Source organism: Salvelinus alpinus, chromosome 1 (genome assembly GCF_045679555.1).
Source record: "Salvelinus alpinus chromosome 1, SLU_Salpinus.1, whole genome shotgun sequence".
NCBI lineage: Eukaryota > Metazoa > Chordata > Actinopteri > Salmoniformes > Salmonidae > Salvelinus > Salvelinus alpinus.
The window spans coordinates 29,557,273-29,574,771 of NC_092086.1; the positions used below are offsets into that span (position 1 = coordinate 29,557,273).

Here is a 17,499-nt window from a genome sequence, read left to right on the forward strand (position 1 = left end):
CACTTTTTTCAAATAATGCAGCATTTCTTCCAGAAAACCGTTGAAATTAAAACATTTGGTATCCACATATGTATGTCTTTGGTGTGCAGTTGAACAAAACAAAAGAAATTGAATAATTTACTGAATCTTTGCTAATTCCACAAAAAAATCCTAAAATGGCCTGGACAATATTATTGGCACCTTCTACAAGTAGTTAGAAATTATTAGATTTCAAGCAGATGATTCTCATTTACAGTGTGGCAAAAAAGTATTTAGTCAGCCACCAATTGTGCAAGTTCTCCCACTTAAAAAGATGAGAGAGGCCTGTAATTTTCATCATAGGTACACTTCAACTATGACAGACAAAATTAGAAAAAAAATCCAGAAAATCACATTGTAGGATTTTTTATGAATTTATTTGCAAATTATGGTGGAAAATAAGTATTTGGTCACCTACAAACAAGCAAGATTTCTGGCTCTCACAGACCTGTAACTTCTTCTTTAAGAGGCTCCTCTGTCCTCCACTCGTTGTTCTTATACTTTTTGTAATTTGCAGAATTCAGGGGAGAGGTATTTGTGAGAAACTTTTTATACAACTTTTTTTGAGACCCATTTTGATGCTTTCTTACGTCGTTTAACTAAGGGAAAGCAGTGGTGAAATACAGAATTGAAAGATGAGAAAAGTCTGGTAAGTAGATTCCACATCGGCCTGATTATAAACATTTTTCCATTAAATATCATCAATCAACATCTTAAAATGCTCACAATTACTTTTGTTAAATGTTCTACATTTAATGCTACTAATCATTCCCATCTGTTCATTTCCATCTGCCAAAGAGAAATTGAAAATTGGAAAGTGGTCAGAAATGTCAGTATAAAATATACCTGTATTAGCCACATTATTCAAAGAAGTCGACGTGCAAGGAGTCGAGGAATCAATTATTTGGGAGTCTATTCTCCACCACTAGGTCATCGCCAAGTCCTGTATGGTAATACTTTGAGAAGTTAAATGAGAAGGAAATGCCAACTTTGCGAGGTGGAGTTGAGGTACAGTAATGGTAATACAGGTGCAATGCTTCAACATCTGAAAGGGACGCACCTTGAGACCCAAACCGTTGCTGGCAGCAGCGCAGCTACACTGTGAATTCATGTGGGAAACTGATAAACGTTAAGAACATTTTTCCATTTGTCACATCCCTAGTAACATTCATGATTTTCCTCATGGCTCATTTAATAGGTATTACTGAGCTCAAAGCACCAGGCCCCACCACCATGTCTACCACCACGTCTACCACTGACAGACCATACTCATGAGTCAGTCAGGACCATTCTACCACAGACAGACCATACTCATGAGTCAGTCAGGACCATTAACCCAACAACACATCTACCACAGACAGACCATACTCATGAGTCAGTCAGAACCATTAACCCAACACCACATTTACCACAGACAGACCATACTCATGAGTCAGTCAGGACCATTAACCCAACACCACATCTACCACAGACAAACCATACTCATGAGTCAGTCAGGACCATTCTACCACAGACAGACTATACTCATGAGTCAGTCAGGACATTTACATTTACATTTACATTTTAGTCATTTAGCAGACGCTCTTATCCAGAGCGACTTACAGTAGAGTGCATACATTTTATTACATTTTTTACATACTGAGACAAGGATATCCCTACCGGCCAAGAGCAGACGATCTTATCCAGAGCGACTTACAGTAGAGTGCATACATTTTATTACATTTTTTACATACTGAGACAAGGATATCCCTACCGGCCAAACCCTCCCTCCCTACCGGCCAAACCCTCCCTAACCCGGACGACGCTATGCCAATTGTGTGTCGCCCCACGGATCTCCCGGTTGCGGCCGTCTCCAACAGAGCCTGGGCGCGAACCCAGCCCAGCCTGGGCGTGAACCCAGAGACTCTGGTGGCGCAGCTAGCACTGCGATGCAGTGCCCTAGACCACTGCGCCACCCGGGAGATATGGCACATCTACCACAGATAGACCATACTCATGAGTCAGTCAGGACCATTCTACCACAGACAGACTATACTCATGAGTCAGTCAGGACCATTCTACCACAGACAGACCATACTCATCAGGACCATTAACCCAACACCACATCTACCACAGACAGACTATACTCATGAGTCAGTCAGGACCATTCTACCACAGACAGACTATACTCATGAGTCAGTCAGGACCATTCTACCACAGACAGACCATACTCATAAGTCAGTCAGGACCATTCTACCACAGACAGACCATACTCATGAGTCAGTCAGGACCATTAACCCAACAACACATCTACCACAGACAGACCATACTCATGAGTCAGTCAGCACCATTAACAACGATTGGTAATTTTAGTTTGATTGGGTTAAACCATTGGATAATACTGGCAGTATTTCTACTAGGCTATTGTCCATTTGGACAGCGTTGTGCTTCACACTGCTCTCAATTGACCATGCTGGTGTAAAGGACGTCACACTGCTTGCTTAGCGAGTACCACTTCCTTCCTTCCTTCGGCTCATATCTGCCGCCAACTCTGGACTTCTGCCTTGCTAGCCCACATGACCATCCTTTCTTGAGCATCTTAGCCGATTGCGCCACCTCAAAGGCTAAGTAATGAGGCAACGCAAGCGGGACACTTAAGGCTGAGAAGTACATTTCAAACATCCCCATGTGCTACACTTGTTGCTTGGCAACATTCTGTCCATACACACTGCATATAAACATACTATTAGTTGGGTTGTTGTTACTGCTAAATATATGCCTTCCAGTCTCCACTTAGTTTTAGGCTCAGCATCAAAACGTTTTCCTTCTTGAAACGTAGTTATACAAAAAGTCAACGTGGTAATCAGTAGGACATTGCGAGCTACATTTTCAAGGTGTTGTAGCAGCAGTTTAGCTGAGATGAAGGAGCTGTGTTGTCAATGGATACTTTGCTACTTTTTTAACTGGTGAATTATTTTGTGCTGAGAGAGATTTGGATTTAAGTGACACTAACAATGGGATAAGTTGAATGGTAGGTCCGGGGTCTGAACATGGTGCCATGCACAGGCTTCTTTCACAGAGCTTTCTCTCTCCCTGCACATGCCCCTCTCTCTCTATCTCTCCTCCCTTTTTCTCCTAGTGCCACCCCACTATCTGTTCGCGTCTCATCTACCCCACTCCCTCCCTCTCTCTCTCCCTCCATGTCCTGACAAAGGACACATTTACCAGGATGTTCTGGTGCCCTTTAGTCAGCGATGTTGTTTGAACTGTGGTGAGTATGCCAGCCACAGCCCACAGGGCAGGGTGGGGCTGGAGACTGGGACACTCGGAGAGGTGGAGTGGCTTAGGGCACACTCTGGGACAGGGAGTGGAAGTGTCTTAGGACACTCTGGGACAGGGAGTGGAAGTGTCTTAGGACACTCTGGGACAGGGAGTGGAAGTGTCTTAGGACACTCTGGGACAGGGAGTGGAAGTGTCTTAGGACACTCTGGGACAGGGAGTGGAAGTGTCTTAGGACACACTCTGGGACAGGGAGTGGAAGTGTCTTAGGACACTCTGGGACAGGGAGTGGAAGTGTCTCGGGACACACTCTGGGACAGGGAGGGGAAGTGTCTCGGGACACACTCTGGGACAGGGAGTGGAAGTGTCTCGGGACACACTCTGGGACAGGGAGGGGAAGTGTCTCGGGACACACTCTGGGACAGGGAGTGGAAGTGTCTCGGGACACACTCTGGGACAGGGAGTGGAAGTGTCTCGGGACACACTCTGGGACAGGGAGTGGAAGTGTCTCGGGACACACTCTGGGACAGGGAGTGGAAGTGTCTCGGGACACACTCTGGGACAGGGAGTGGAAGTGTCTCGGGACACACTCTGGGACAGGGAGTGGAAGTGTCTCGGGACACACTCTGGGACAGGGAGGGGAAGTGTCTCGGGACACACTCTGGGACAGGGAGGGGAAGTGTCTCGGGACACACTCTGGGACAGGGAGTGGAAGTGTCTCGGGACACACTCTGGGACAGGGAGTGGAAGTGTCTCGGGACACGCTCTGGGACAGGGAGTGGAAGTGTCTTAGGACAGTGTTTAGCTATTGTAATCCGGGGGTTAATAACAAGTGGAGCTGGGCTCATATGACATAGTATTTATTTGTATGTTCCATCATTTCACAGCAGCTTATGTATTCATAACATGTCAATACAACATTCATGAAATGTATAAGTCTGTGTACTAATTGTTGGTATATTGAGACATTTAGTCACGTGTAATGATGTTGAAATGAAATGCATTCGACTGTTCATGTGTAGTCATGTGATTATGACTAATCCAATATAATCATTGAACAATACTAACCTTCATTATGCAATGTTCAACAGTAAGTGAACAAAGCTTGCTTCATGTCAAACCATCCAGAAACGCCTGGGTTGGGTTTGTTTGATCAATGATCAGTCACATACTGTCACAACAGCACTTTCCTCTCTGGGTATTTCTCTCAGAGCAGAGCCATCCCTGCCTGCTGTAAACAAACACAGTTGAATAATATGGAAATACTAGATGAGTAGTGTATAGTTCGTTCATCATTCGTTCAGTCCCACACTAAAGTTATCTTCCTGTATAGTGTATCACTACTGTATTTAATGCACTGAACCACTCGACCTCTGCCCTCTCTCCTCTCCCCTGCCATTGTGTCCCAGTATGGAACATTCTGTCTATTGTTTTGTATTATTAAACTACTCTCTTGTGTTTGATCAGAGCTTTCTGACGCAGTCTCTCTGCTAGCTCTGCCACAGAAGAGGGACAGACAGCCTATAGCCTGGGGTGACATGGAATGGAAAATCTCTCTCCAGACAGACAGTCAAAGCTTTCCTCAGATGAACATCATGTAGCCTACTGTGCAGTCTGACATACAGAGTAGGAGGGGGCCTAATCAGAGGGAGGACCAGCTTGGCTCCTGCTCAAAAAGGAACCAAACTGAAGAAAACACACTGAAACAAGGAGGGACTATACTTGGACTTGTCCAATAAGAAATGCTCATTTTAGTTTTCCATCTGGAAACGTTTTAAAACTAATGAACATGACCCAGGTTTATGTCATACTGTGTAGGCCTACAGTCCAGGAAGTGGTCTAGTCACAGGGCTGACACACACTCCTCCATGGGTTAGTAGCTACTCAGATATAGACATGATGGTTTCAGGAGATACATTTCACAGGGGTGGGATTAACAAAGGAATCCATTACTTCCTGCTGATTATATGCTTTGATTATATTGAGTTTTATATACAGTACCAGTCAAAAGTTTGGACACACCTACTCATTCAAGGATTTGTCTTTATTTTTACTATTTTCTACATTGTAGAATAATAGTGAAGACATCAAAACTATGAAATAACAAATATGGAATCATGATGTAATGAAAAAAGTGTAAAACAATTCTATTTTTCTGTTCACCTACTCTGCATCTCACAAAGACACGGAGGTTGGAATCAAAAATCTCAAATTTGGACTCATCAGACCAAAGGCCAGTTTTCCACCGGTCTAATGCCCATTGCTCATGTTTCTTGGCCCAAGCAAGTTTCTTCTTCTTATTGGTGTCCTTTAGTAGTGGTTTATTTGCAGCAATTGGACCATGAAGGCCTGATTCACGCAGTCTCCTCTGAACAGTTGATGTTGAGATGTCTGTTACTTGAACTCTGTAAAGCATTTATTTGTGCTGTAATCTGAGGTGCAGTTAATTCTAATGAATTTATCCTCTGCAGCAAAAGTAACTCTGTATTCCTTTCCTGTGGCGGTCCTCATGAGAGCCAGTTTCATCATAGCGCTTGATGTTTTTTGCAACTGCACTTGAAGAAACTTTCAAAGTTCTTGAAATGTTCCGTATTGACTGACCTTCGTGTCTTAAAGTAATGATGGACTGTCGTTTCTCTTTGCTTATTTGAGCTGTTCTTTCCATAATATGGACTTGGTCTTTTACCAAATAGGGCTATTTTCTGTATACCACCCCTACCTTGTCACAACCTTGTCACAACTGATTGGCTCAAACTTCCACAAATTAACTTTTAAGAAGGCACACCTGTTAATTTAAATGCTGGTTGAGAGAATGCCAACAGTGTGTAAAGCTGTGATCAAGCCAAAGGGTGGCTACTTTGAAGAATATAAAATATATTTGGATTTGTTTAACACTTTTTTGGTTACTACATGATTCCATATAGGTTATTTCACAGTTTTGATGTTTTCACTATTATTCTACAATGTAGAAAATAAAGCAAAAACCTATGAATGAGTAGGTGTCCAAACTCTGTGTGAGACTGCGTAAGATGAGTCACTTGATTTAACGTGTTACGATAGCGGCATCAGTAAAACAATATCCTTTCATCCGTTTATTAGCAACACGCATTACGATAATCACTCAAGTGCCATGTGGGTGGATCCTTATTAGGGAAAGGAGGATGATACCTGGTCAGTTGTACAACTGAATACCTTCAACTGAAATGTGTCTTCCGCATTTAACCCAACCCCTCTGAATCAGAGAGGTGCGGAGGGCTGCCTTAATCAACATCCACGTCTTCGGCGCCAGGGGTACAGTGGGTTAACTGCCTTGCTCAGGTGCAGAAAGAAAGATTTTTACCTTGTCAGCTCGGGGATTCGATCCAGCAACCTTTCAGCCCAACGCTCTAACCACTAGGCTACCTGCCTCTAACCACTAGGCTACCTGCCTCTAACCACTAGGCTACCTGCCTCTAACCACTAGGCTACCTGCCTCTAACCACTAGGCTACCTGCCTCTAACCACTAGGCTACCTGCCTCTAACCACTAGGCTACCTGCCTCTAACCACTAGGCTACCTGCATGAATTGGGTGTTATGATTTCCAGTTGCTTTATGGTGTTATTATTTTTTAATCCATTTTTGATTGGCTGTTGAGGAACATGCAAAGAGTGATATTGTTTTTGGTTCCCTGCAGTTAGAGCTGTTTTTGATTATCTAACTGCAGGTGGTAACGACACACTGTTTCCTCAACATTAGCGAATATTAATAGGGTCAATTTTAGTTTACAACTGAATTAAAGCCATCCTGGGTTGTATTCAGTAGGGCGAAAACGTGTTGGAATGGACTGAACCGCAGGAGATACAAACTGAGCTTGTCCAATAACGACACAGGTTTCCATTTCCTTTTGCAACACATTGCTTCGGTGTGCCCTACTGAACAGAATAAATGAGTCACTGTTCTGTCGGCGTTGTCAACATTGTTTCCATTCCCCACCTTTTTGTCAGTTCAGCACTTGTCAGAGGGATGTATACTGTATGTCTTTTCTCTTTCATGAAGGAAAGCAACAATTTGAGACTATGTACATCGTACGGACTACCCTGTTGGGTGGTTCTGTTCAGATACCCCTTCACGAAGAAGTGTACACTCCCCCACATGCATTTAAAAGCATTGGATTGGTGTAAACAAGTTTCCACCATATTCCTTCCACCAGTCCATATCTAATAGTGCACACTTCAGGAGAAGGGTAGATGATGTCAAATGGTGCACACTTCAGGAGAAGGGTAGATAATGTCTAATAGTGCACACTTCAGGAGAAGGGTAGATAATGTCTAATAGTGCACACTTCAGGAGAAGGGTAGATAATGTCTAATAGTGCACACTTCAGGAGAAGGGTAGATAATGTCTAATAGTGCACACTTCAGGAGAAGGGTAGATAATGTCTAAAAGTGCACACTTCAGGAGAAGGGTAGATAATGTCCAATAGTGCACACTTCAGGAGAAGCGTAGAGAATCTGACCGAAACCCTAATCTTGTTTTCCCCCACGAGCCAAGCAGCCAATCAGTGCATGTCTCTCTCTCGCCACAGGCGTTGTGCTGATGGAGATATCCGAGGTCCACAGGAAAGTTCACCTTGAGCTAGAGGAGAATGTGAGTACTGCCTCTGTGTGTGTGTGTGTGTGTGTGTGTGTGTGTGTGTGTGTGTGTGTGTGTGTGTGTGTGTGTGTGTGTGTGTGTGTGTGTGTGTGTGTGTGTGTGTGTGTGTGTGTGTGTGTGTGTTCTGCAAGGTGTGTGTGTGTGTACATGAGTGTTTGCGTCATCTATTGTTTAATTCCCTGCATGACTTGCCTCGTCCAGTGTGCCCTCTCCCTCTCTCTTTTTCTCTCTCTGCTGCTTAACACAATGTACCGTTTTTAATTCCTCTCAAACACAAATCTCTCTTTCTCTTTCCCCCTCTTCAACTCTCTCCATTAGTAATCACAGGATGGTGTTTCTCTCTATGTAACATCAAGGGACAGAAAAAGCAAAGATAATGAGAAGAAAACAAAAAACAAGCTAGAGGAGAAGTTGCACCTGTTTGGTTATTGTGTACAGCCTGTTTATAGGACGGGAGCAGGTCTGAACATGCCCTGTGACGGGGCCTCTGGGAACTGTTGTTGATGACAGTCACACTTGTCAAGGCCTGTAGTTATGGTTGGCATACAATAACTTATTCTACAAACTATAAAAAATGTTTATCATCATAAGTATACAAGGTTAGGGAGACACTTATTCATGTAATCAGTTACTTGTAATCTGATTACCAAAAATACTGTAACTGTAATCAATTACATTACCAGCAAAAAATACTGTAGTCAGATTACAGATACTTTTGAAAAACTAGATGACTACTTCTTGTATTGACTTTTAAATTCAGAAAGGATGTTTGTGAAAAAACATTCTGGCACCTTTCTGTTCTCTCAATGACATTCAATTCAGCAGGAGGGAGTTTAAGTTTGTTCCACCTCAGAGTGACCACAGGTCAGAGACCACTATGATGATACTCCAGAAGCGTTTGATGGATCCTTTTTGTCTTCTTCTAATGCATCTTAAGGGGAAAGTAATCCAAAAGTAACTGTAATCAGATTACTTTACTGAGTTTGGGTAGTCCAAATGTGATTACAATCATGTACTGGTAACTAGTAACTAGTAACCGTAACGGATTACATTAATCAATCAATCAATCAATTTTATTTTATATAGCCCTTCGTACATCAGCTAATATCTCGAAGTGCTGTACAGACACCCAGCCTAAAACCCCAAACAGCTAGTAATGCAGGTGTAGAAGCACGGTGGCTAGGAAAAACTCCCTAGAAAGGCCAAAACCTAGGAAGAAACCTAGAGAGGAACCAGGCTATGAGGGGTGGCCAGTCCTCTTCTGGCTGTGCCGGGTGGAGATTATAACAGAACTATGCCAAGATGTTCAAAAATGTTCATAAGTGACAAGCATGGTCAAATAATAATCATGAATAATTTTCAGTTGGCTTTTCATAGCCGATCATCAAGAGTTGAAAAACAACAGGTCTGGGACAGGTGGCGGTTCCATAACCGCAGGCAGAACAGCTGAAACTGGAATAGCAGCAAGGCCAGGCGGACTGGGGACAGCAAGGAGTCACCACGGGCGGCAGTCCCGACGCATGGTCCTAGGGCCCAGGTCCTCCGAGAGAAAGAAAGAGAGAAGGAGAAAATTAGAGAGAGCCAAGATTTTCAAAATTTCCATAAATGACAAGCATGGTCAAATAATAATCAGGAATAAATCTCAGTTGGCTTTTCATAGCCGATCATTAAGAGTTGAAAACATTAAGAATGTAACCTACCTTTTCCCCGTTTTTAGTCATTATATCTGCCTGGTTCTATCCCCAGAAGTCACTGTTGTTCTCTTCCCTAGCTCCACTCTGTATCGGAGAGCAGCTTTAGTTTAGTCATTATATCTGCCTGGTTCTATCCCCAGAAGTCACTGTTGTTCTCTTCCCTAGCTCCACTCTGTATCGGAGAGCAGCTTTAGTTTAGTCAAGGCCTCCGCTGACTGTATGTGTGAGTCACAATATGAATTCCTTCATTCCATTAAAGAGTTGGAGATTGGAGGAGGCGTTGTCATGCATGGTGTGTCTATGGAAGGCAGAGCAGTTTAACTAAAGGAGGGATCATTATCTAGATCCAGCACCGGGCAGATTTTTTACATAATTACAAATCATTTGTGTACTGCAAATTGACCCAAGAAGCCCAAACAGATATAATATTAGACTAAAACATAATAATTTCAAACCTTGCTTACATTTGTATAGGATCACGTGGCTCTCTATTATGCGAGGGAATACTTGGGAACAGATTTCCCAAATCAAAATCACTTGGAGCTGATTTATATTTTAAAATAAATATATGGACATGTTCTTTTTGCTCAGAAAACTTGGCGGGCCAAATAAAACCAACCGCGGGCCAAATTCGGCCCACGGGCCGCCAGTTGGGGAACCCTGCACTAAAGCACCTAGAGATTTGAAGCAGCTGCTAACAGGGTTGTTGTTTGAGAGGACTGAGGAGACGTGGGTTGCAGGGACAGTCTCTAATTCTTTGTGAGAGGACGTGGGGTTTTCGTTGACCGAATGGCACCAGTGGGCGTCGGTTTGCTACCACAAGGCCTCGGTGATGTAAGAGATGCCTGCCCTCCCCCTCATACTGATTAGAGTGGGAGAGAGAGGGATATAGGGAGAGGGAGAGAGAGAGGAGGGCATCCCTGCATTACGTTTCGGCTATTTTTATTTATTTTTATTTTTTATTTCACCTTTATTTAACCAGGTAGGCTAGTTGAGAACAAGTTCTCATTTGCAACTGCGACCTGGCCAAGATAAAGCATAGCAGTGTGAACAGACAACACAGAGTTACACATGGAGTAAACAATAAACAAGTCAATAACATGGTAGAAAAAAAGAGAATCTATATACAATGTGTGCAAAAGGCATGAGGTAGGCAATAAATCGAATAATTACAATTTAGCAGATTAACACTGGAGTGATAAATCATCAGATGATCATGTGCAAGAAGAGATACTGGTGTGCAAAAGAGCAGAAAAGTAAATAAATAAAAGCAGTATGGGGGGTGAGGTAGGTAAATTGGGTGGGTAGTTTACAGATGGACTATGTACAGCTGCAGCGATCGGTTAGCTGCTCGGATAGCAGATTTTTAAAGTTGTTGAGGGAGATAAAAGTCTCCAACTTCAGAGATTTTTGCAATTCGTTCCAGTCGCAGGCAGCAGAGAACTGGAAGGAAAGGCGTCCAAATGAGGTTTTAGCTTTAGGGATGATCAGTGAGATACACCTGCTGGAGCGCGTGCTGCGGGTGGGTGTAGCCATCGTGACCAGTGAACTGAGATAAGGCGGCACTTTACCTAGCATAGCCTTGTAGATGACCTGGAGCCAGTGGGTCTGACGACGAACATGTAGCGAGGGCCAGCCGACTAGGGCATACAGGTCGCAGTGGTGGGTCGTATAAGGTGCTTTAGTAACAAAACGAATGGCACTGTGATAAACTGCATCCAGTTTGCTGAGTAGAGTGTTGGAAGCTATTTTGTAGATGACATCGCCGAAGTCGAGGATCGGTAGGATAGTCAGTTTTACTAGGGTAAGTTTGGCGGCGTGAGTGAAGGAGGCTTTGTTGCGGAATAGAAAGCCGATTCTTGATTTGATTTTGGATTGGAGATGTTTGATATGAGTCTGGAAGGAGAGTTTGCAGTCTAGCCAGACACCTAGGTACTTATAGATGTCCACATATTCTAGGTCGGAACCGTCCAGGGTGGTGATGCTAGTCGGGCGTGCGGGTGCAGGCAGCGAACGGTTGAAAAGCATGCATTTGGTTTTACTAGCGTTTAAGAGCAGTTGGAGGCCACGGAAGGAGTGTTGTATGGCATTGAAGCTCGTTTGGAGGTTAGATAGCACAGTGTCCAAGGAAGGGCCGGAAGTATATAGAATGGTGTCGTCTGCGTAGAGGTGGATCAGGGAATCGCCCGCAGCAAGAGCAACATCATTGATGTATACAGAGAAAAGAGTCGGCCCGAGAATTGAACCCTGTGGTACCCCCATAGAGACTGCCAGAGGACCGGACAACATGCCCTCCGATTTGACACACTGAACTCTGTCTGCAAAGTAGTTGGTGAACCAGGCAAGGCAGTCATTAGAAAAACCGAGGCTACTGAGTCTGCCGATAAGAATATGGTGATTGACAGAGTCGAAAGCCTTGGCCAGGTCGATGAAGACGGCTGCACAGTAATGTCTTTTATCGATGGCGGTTATGATGTCGTTTAGTACCTTGAGCGTGGCTGAGGTGCACCCGTGACCGGCTCGGAAACCGGATTGCACAGCGGAGAAGGTACGGTGGGATTCGAGATGGTCAGTGATCTGTTTGTTGACTTGGCTTTCGAAGACCTTAGATAGGCAGGGCAGGATGGATATAGGTCTGTAACAGTTTGGGTCCAGGGTGTCTCCCCCTTTGAAGAGGGGGATGACCGCGGCAGCTTTCCAATCCTTGGGGATCTCAGATGATACGAAGGAGAGGTTGAACAGGCTGGTAATAGGGGGTGCCACAATGGCGGCGGACAGTTTCAGAAATAGGGGGTCCAGATTGTCAAGCCCAGCTGATTTGTATGGGTCCAGGTTTTCCAGCTCTTTCAGAACATCTGCTATCTGGATTTGGGTAAAGGAGAAGCTGGGGAGGCTTGGGCGAGTAGCAGCGGGGGGGGCGGGGCTGTTGGCCAAGGTTGGAGTCGCCAGGAGGAAGGCATGGCCAGCCATTGAGAAATGCTTGTTGAAGTCTTCGATTATCACGGATTTATCGGTGGTGACCGTGTTACCTAGCCTCAGTGCAGTGGGCAGCTGGGAGGAGGTGCTCTTGTTCTCCATGGACTTTACAGTATCCCAGAACTTTTTGGAGTTAGAGCTACAGGATGCGAATTTCTGCTTGAAAAAGCTGGCCTTTGCTTTCCTGACTGACTGCGTGTATTGGTTCCTGACTTCCCTGAACAGTTGCATATCGCGGCGGCTCTTCGATGCTATTGCAGTTCGCCACAGGATGTTTTTGTGCTGGTCGAGGGCAGTCAGGTCTGGAGTGAACCAAGGGCTATATCTGTTCTTGGTTCTGCATTTTTTGAACGGAGCATGCTTGTCTAATATGGTGAGGAAGTAACATTTAAAGAATGACCAGGCATCCTCAACTGACGGGATGAGGTCAATATCCTTCCAGGGTACCCGGGCCAGGTCGATTAGAAAGGCCTGCTCGCAGAAGTGTTTTAGGGAGCGTTTGACAGTGATGAGGGGTGGTCGTTTGACCGCGGACCCGTGGCGGATACAGGCAATGAGGCAGTGATCGCTGAGATCTTGATTGAAGACAGCAGAGGTGTATTTGGAGGGCAGGTTGGTCAGGATAATGTCTATTAGGGTGCCCATGTTTACGGATTTAGGGTTGTACCTGGTGGGTTCCTTGATGATTTGTGTGAGATTGAGGGCATCAAGCTTGGATTGTAGGACTGCCGGGGTGTTAAGCATATCCCAGTTTAGGTCACCTAACAGAACAAACTCTGAAGCTAGATGGGGAGCGATCAATTCACAGATGGTGTCCAGGGCACAGCTGGGAGCTGAGGGGGGTCGGTAGCAGGCGGCAACAGTGAGAGACTTATTTCTGGAGAGATTAATTTTTAAAATTAGAAGTTCGAACTGTTTGGGCATAGACCTGGAAAGTATGACAGAACTTTGCAGGCTATCTCTGCAGTAGATTGCAACTCCTCCCCCTTTGGCAGTTCTATCTTGACGGAAAGTGTTATAGTTGGGTATGGAAATCTCAGAATTTTTGGTGGCCTTCCTAAGCCAGGATTCGGACACGGCAAGGACATCAGGATTGGCAGAGTGTGCTAAAGCGGTGAGTAAGGCAAACTTAGGGAGGAGGCTTCTGATGTTGACATGCATGAGGCCAAGGCTTTTTCGATCGCAGAAGTCAACAAATGAGGGTGACTGGGGACATGCAGGGCCTGGGTTTACCTCCACATCACCCGAGGAACAGAGGAGTAGTAGGATGAGGGTGCGGCTAAAGGCTATCAAAACTGGTCGCCTAGAGCGTTGGGGACAAAGAATAAAAGGAGCAGATTTATGGGCGTGGTAGAATAGATTCTGGGCATAATGTGCAGACAGGGGTATGGAGGGGCGCAGGTACAGCGGAGGCAAGCCCAGGCACTGGGTGATGATAAGAGAGGTTGTATCTCTGGACATGCTGGTCTCAATGGGTGAGGTCACCGCATGTGTGGGGGGTGGGACAAAGGGGGTATCAGAGGTACGGAGAGTGGAACTACAGGGTCCATTGCAAACCAAAACAATGATAATGAAAACTAGCCTGAACAACAGTATGCAAGGCATATTGATATTTGAGAGAGACATACAATAAGGCATAAAGTGATTGCAGGTCTTGATTGGGAGAGCTAGCTAAAACAACAGGTAAGATAACAGCAGCAATAACAGGGTGCTAGTCTAGCACAGCAACAACAGGTAAAAATGGCGACGACTAGGCAGAGAGGGTCGGATTAACTACACACAGATCCTGAGTTAAAGCACAGAGCCGACAGATAAAACACAAATAAACAGAATGGAGTACCGTGAATTAATGGACAGTCAAGCATGCATCAGCTATGTAGCCAAGTGATCATAGTGTCCAGGGGGCAGCCGTAGATGGAGCAGAGGAGGCCTCCACTAAGCTAGCACGCGGCGTTTAAAGTTAGTAGCCCGGGGGGTGGTCTGCTCAGACGGAGGGGGTCTGCTCAGACGTGGTTGTGTCGACAGAGAATCCAAGCCAGATGGCGATGGCGAAAGAGAGGTTGTGAATTGTAGAATTGTGTTTGCTAACTGGTGCTAGCTTCGTGGCAGTGGCAGTGGCGCTAGCTCTTCAGCTAGCCGGCAGATGGGCCTAGCTCGAGGCTAGCTCAAGGCTAACTGGTGCTTGCTTCGGGACAGAGGTGTTAGCCAGTAGTAGCCACTCGGTTGCAGCTAGCTAGCTGTGATGATACGGTGTAATTGTCCAGAGCTTGCGTCAGGAATCCGGTGATGTGGTAGAGAAAAAGCAGTCCTATATGCTCTGGGTTGATATCGCGCTTGCAGCTAGCCGGCAGATGGGCCTAGCTCGAGGCTAGCTCAAGGCTAACTGGTGCTTGCTTCGGGACAGAGGTGTTAGCCAGTAGTAGCCACTCGGTTGCAGCTAGCTAGCTGTGATGATACGGTGTAATTGTCCAGAGCTTGCGTCAGGAATCCGGTGATGTGGTAGAGAAAAAGCAGTCCTATATGCTCTGGGTTGATATCGCGCTTGCAGCTAGCCGGCAGATGGGCCTAGCTCGAGGCTAGCTAAAGGCTAACTGGTGCTTGCTTCGGGACAGAGGTGTTAGCCAGTAGTAGCCACTCGGTTGCAGCTAGCTAGCTGTGATGATACGGTGTAATTGTCCAGAGCTTGCGTCAGGAATCCGGTGATGTGGTAGAGAAAAAGCAGTCCTATATGCTCTGGGTTGATATCGCGCTTGCAGACTGGCAGGTATTGGCCCGGTATTGAAGCTGGCTGTGTCCGAGTTGAGTGTGAAGACCGCAGCAGTGGCTAACTGACTACTAGCTAGTAGCTAGTTATCTGGCTAGCTTCTGCTTGGGGTTACGGTTCTAAAGTATAAAAAAATAGCAGGTCCGTACCACATTGGGTGAGGCGGAATGTAGGAATGTATATTCAGTTCCTAGATGGAAAGTGAAATTAAAATATATACGAAATGTATACGAAAAATACGAAGACTATTTACTATTTACACGCGACAGGACAATACAGGACAATGCAAACACACGTCCGACTGCTACGCCATCTTGGATCCGATCACTCACCTATGACTCACTCATATAGCCTTGAATCTTTTCTTCTCTTTTTTGCACACACACACAAACACCTTTGCTTACCCAACTCAAGGATGGCTCTCAAATCCCTCCCAACATTATTTATATATTTTTTCCACTGACATACCTCCATCCTAACAGTCCTTTCTCTAATCAGTGTGCATCCCTCCTCCTTTCTCCCTTCACCGTCTCTCCCCCTCTCATCCCCCTTTCCCCTCACCTGCAGTTCAAGAGGTTTCACAGCGAGATAATAGCTGAATTGGAGAGGAAGACAGACATGGATGTAAAATACATGACAGTAAGTACTGTACTGTATGTATGTGTGTGCTTATGTGATTCTATGGTAACGGCCTTCCCTCCTGCTCATGGGAATATCACTGAGAACTGCCCCCCATGCCTCATCCCTGGAACTATAATCCTGTCTACTGCCTACCTACATCACAGTGACCACATAATCATGTCTACTGCCTACCTACACCACAGAATCCTGTCTACTGCCTACCTACACCACAGAATCATGTCTACTGCCTACCTACACCACAGAATCATGTCTACTGCCTACCTACATCACAGTGACCGCAGAATCCTGACTACTCCCTACCTACATCACAGTGACCACAGAATCCTGACTACTCCCTACCTACATCACAGTGACCACAGAATCCTGACAACTCCCTACCTACATCACAGTGACCACAGAATCCTGACTACTCCCTACCTACATCACAGTGACCACAGAATCCTGACTACTCCCTACCTACATCACAGTGACCACAGAATCCTGACAACTCCCTACCTACATCACAGTGACCACAGAATCCTGACTACATCACAGTGACCGCAGAATCCTGACAACTCCCTACCTACATCACAGTGACCACAGACTCCTGTCTACTGCCTACCTACATCACAGAATCCTGACTACTCCCTACCTACATCACAGTGACCACAGAATCCTGACTACTCCCTACCTATATCACAGTGACCACAGAATCCTGACTACTCCCTACCTACATCACAGTGACCACAGAATCCTGTCTACTCCCTACCTACATCACAGTGACCACAGAATCCTGACTACTCCCTACCTACATCACAGTGACCACAGAATCCTGACTACTCCCTACCTACATCACAGTGACCACAGAATCCTGACTACTGCCTACCTACATCACAGTGACCACAGAATCCTGACTACTCCCTACCTACATCACAGTGACCACAGAATCCTGACTACTCCCTACCTACATCACAGTGACCACAGAATCCTGTCTACATCACAGTGACCACAGAATCCTGACTACTCCCTACCTACATCACAGTGACCACAGAATCCTGACAACTCCCTACCTACATCACAGTGACCACAGAATCCTGACTACTCCCTACCTACATCACAGTGACCACAGAATCCTGACTACTGCCTACCTACATCACAGTGACCACAGAATCCTGACTACTCCCTACCTACATCACAGTGAACACAGAATCCTGACTACTCCCTACCTACATCACAGTGACCACAGAATCCTGACTACTCCCTACCTACATCACAGTGACCACAGAATCCTGTCTACTCCCTACCTACATCACAGTGACCACAGAATCCTGACTACTCCCTACCTACATCACAGTGACCACAGAATCCTGACTACTCCCTACCTACATCACAGTGACCACAGAATCCTGTCTACATCACAGTGACCACAGAATCCTGACTACTCCCTACCTACATCACAGTGACCACAGAATCCTGACTACTCCCTACCTACATCACAGTGACCACAGACTCCTGTCTACTGCCTACCTACATCA

At 45.5% G+C, this 17,499-nt stretch overlaps 1 protein-coding gene across 1 annotated transcript in view; it reads left to right on the forward strand.

Moving 5' to 3' along the window:
* The window catches only part of baiap2l1b (BAR/IMD domain containing adaptor protein 2 like 1b), an 85,641-nt gene that overhangs the window by 23,362 nt on the left and 44,780 nt on the right, over positions 1-17,499 (forward strand). The window contains exons 4-5 of the mRNA XM_071395657.1: positions 7,842-7,903; positions 15,911-15,982. Of these exons, the coding sequence (XP_071251758.1) occupies positions 7,842-7,903; positions 15,911-15,982 (134 nt within the window). The remainder of the gene's footprint in view (positions 1-7,841; positions 7,904-15,910; positions 15,983-17,499) is intronic.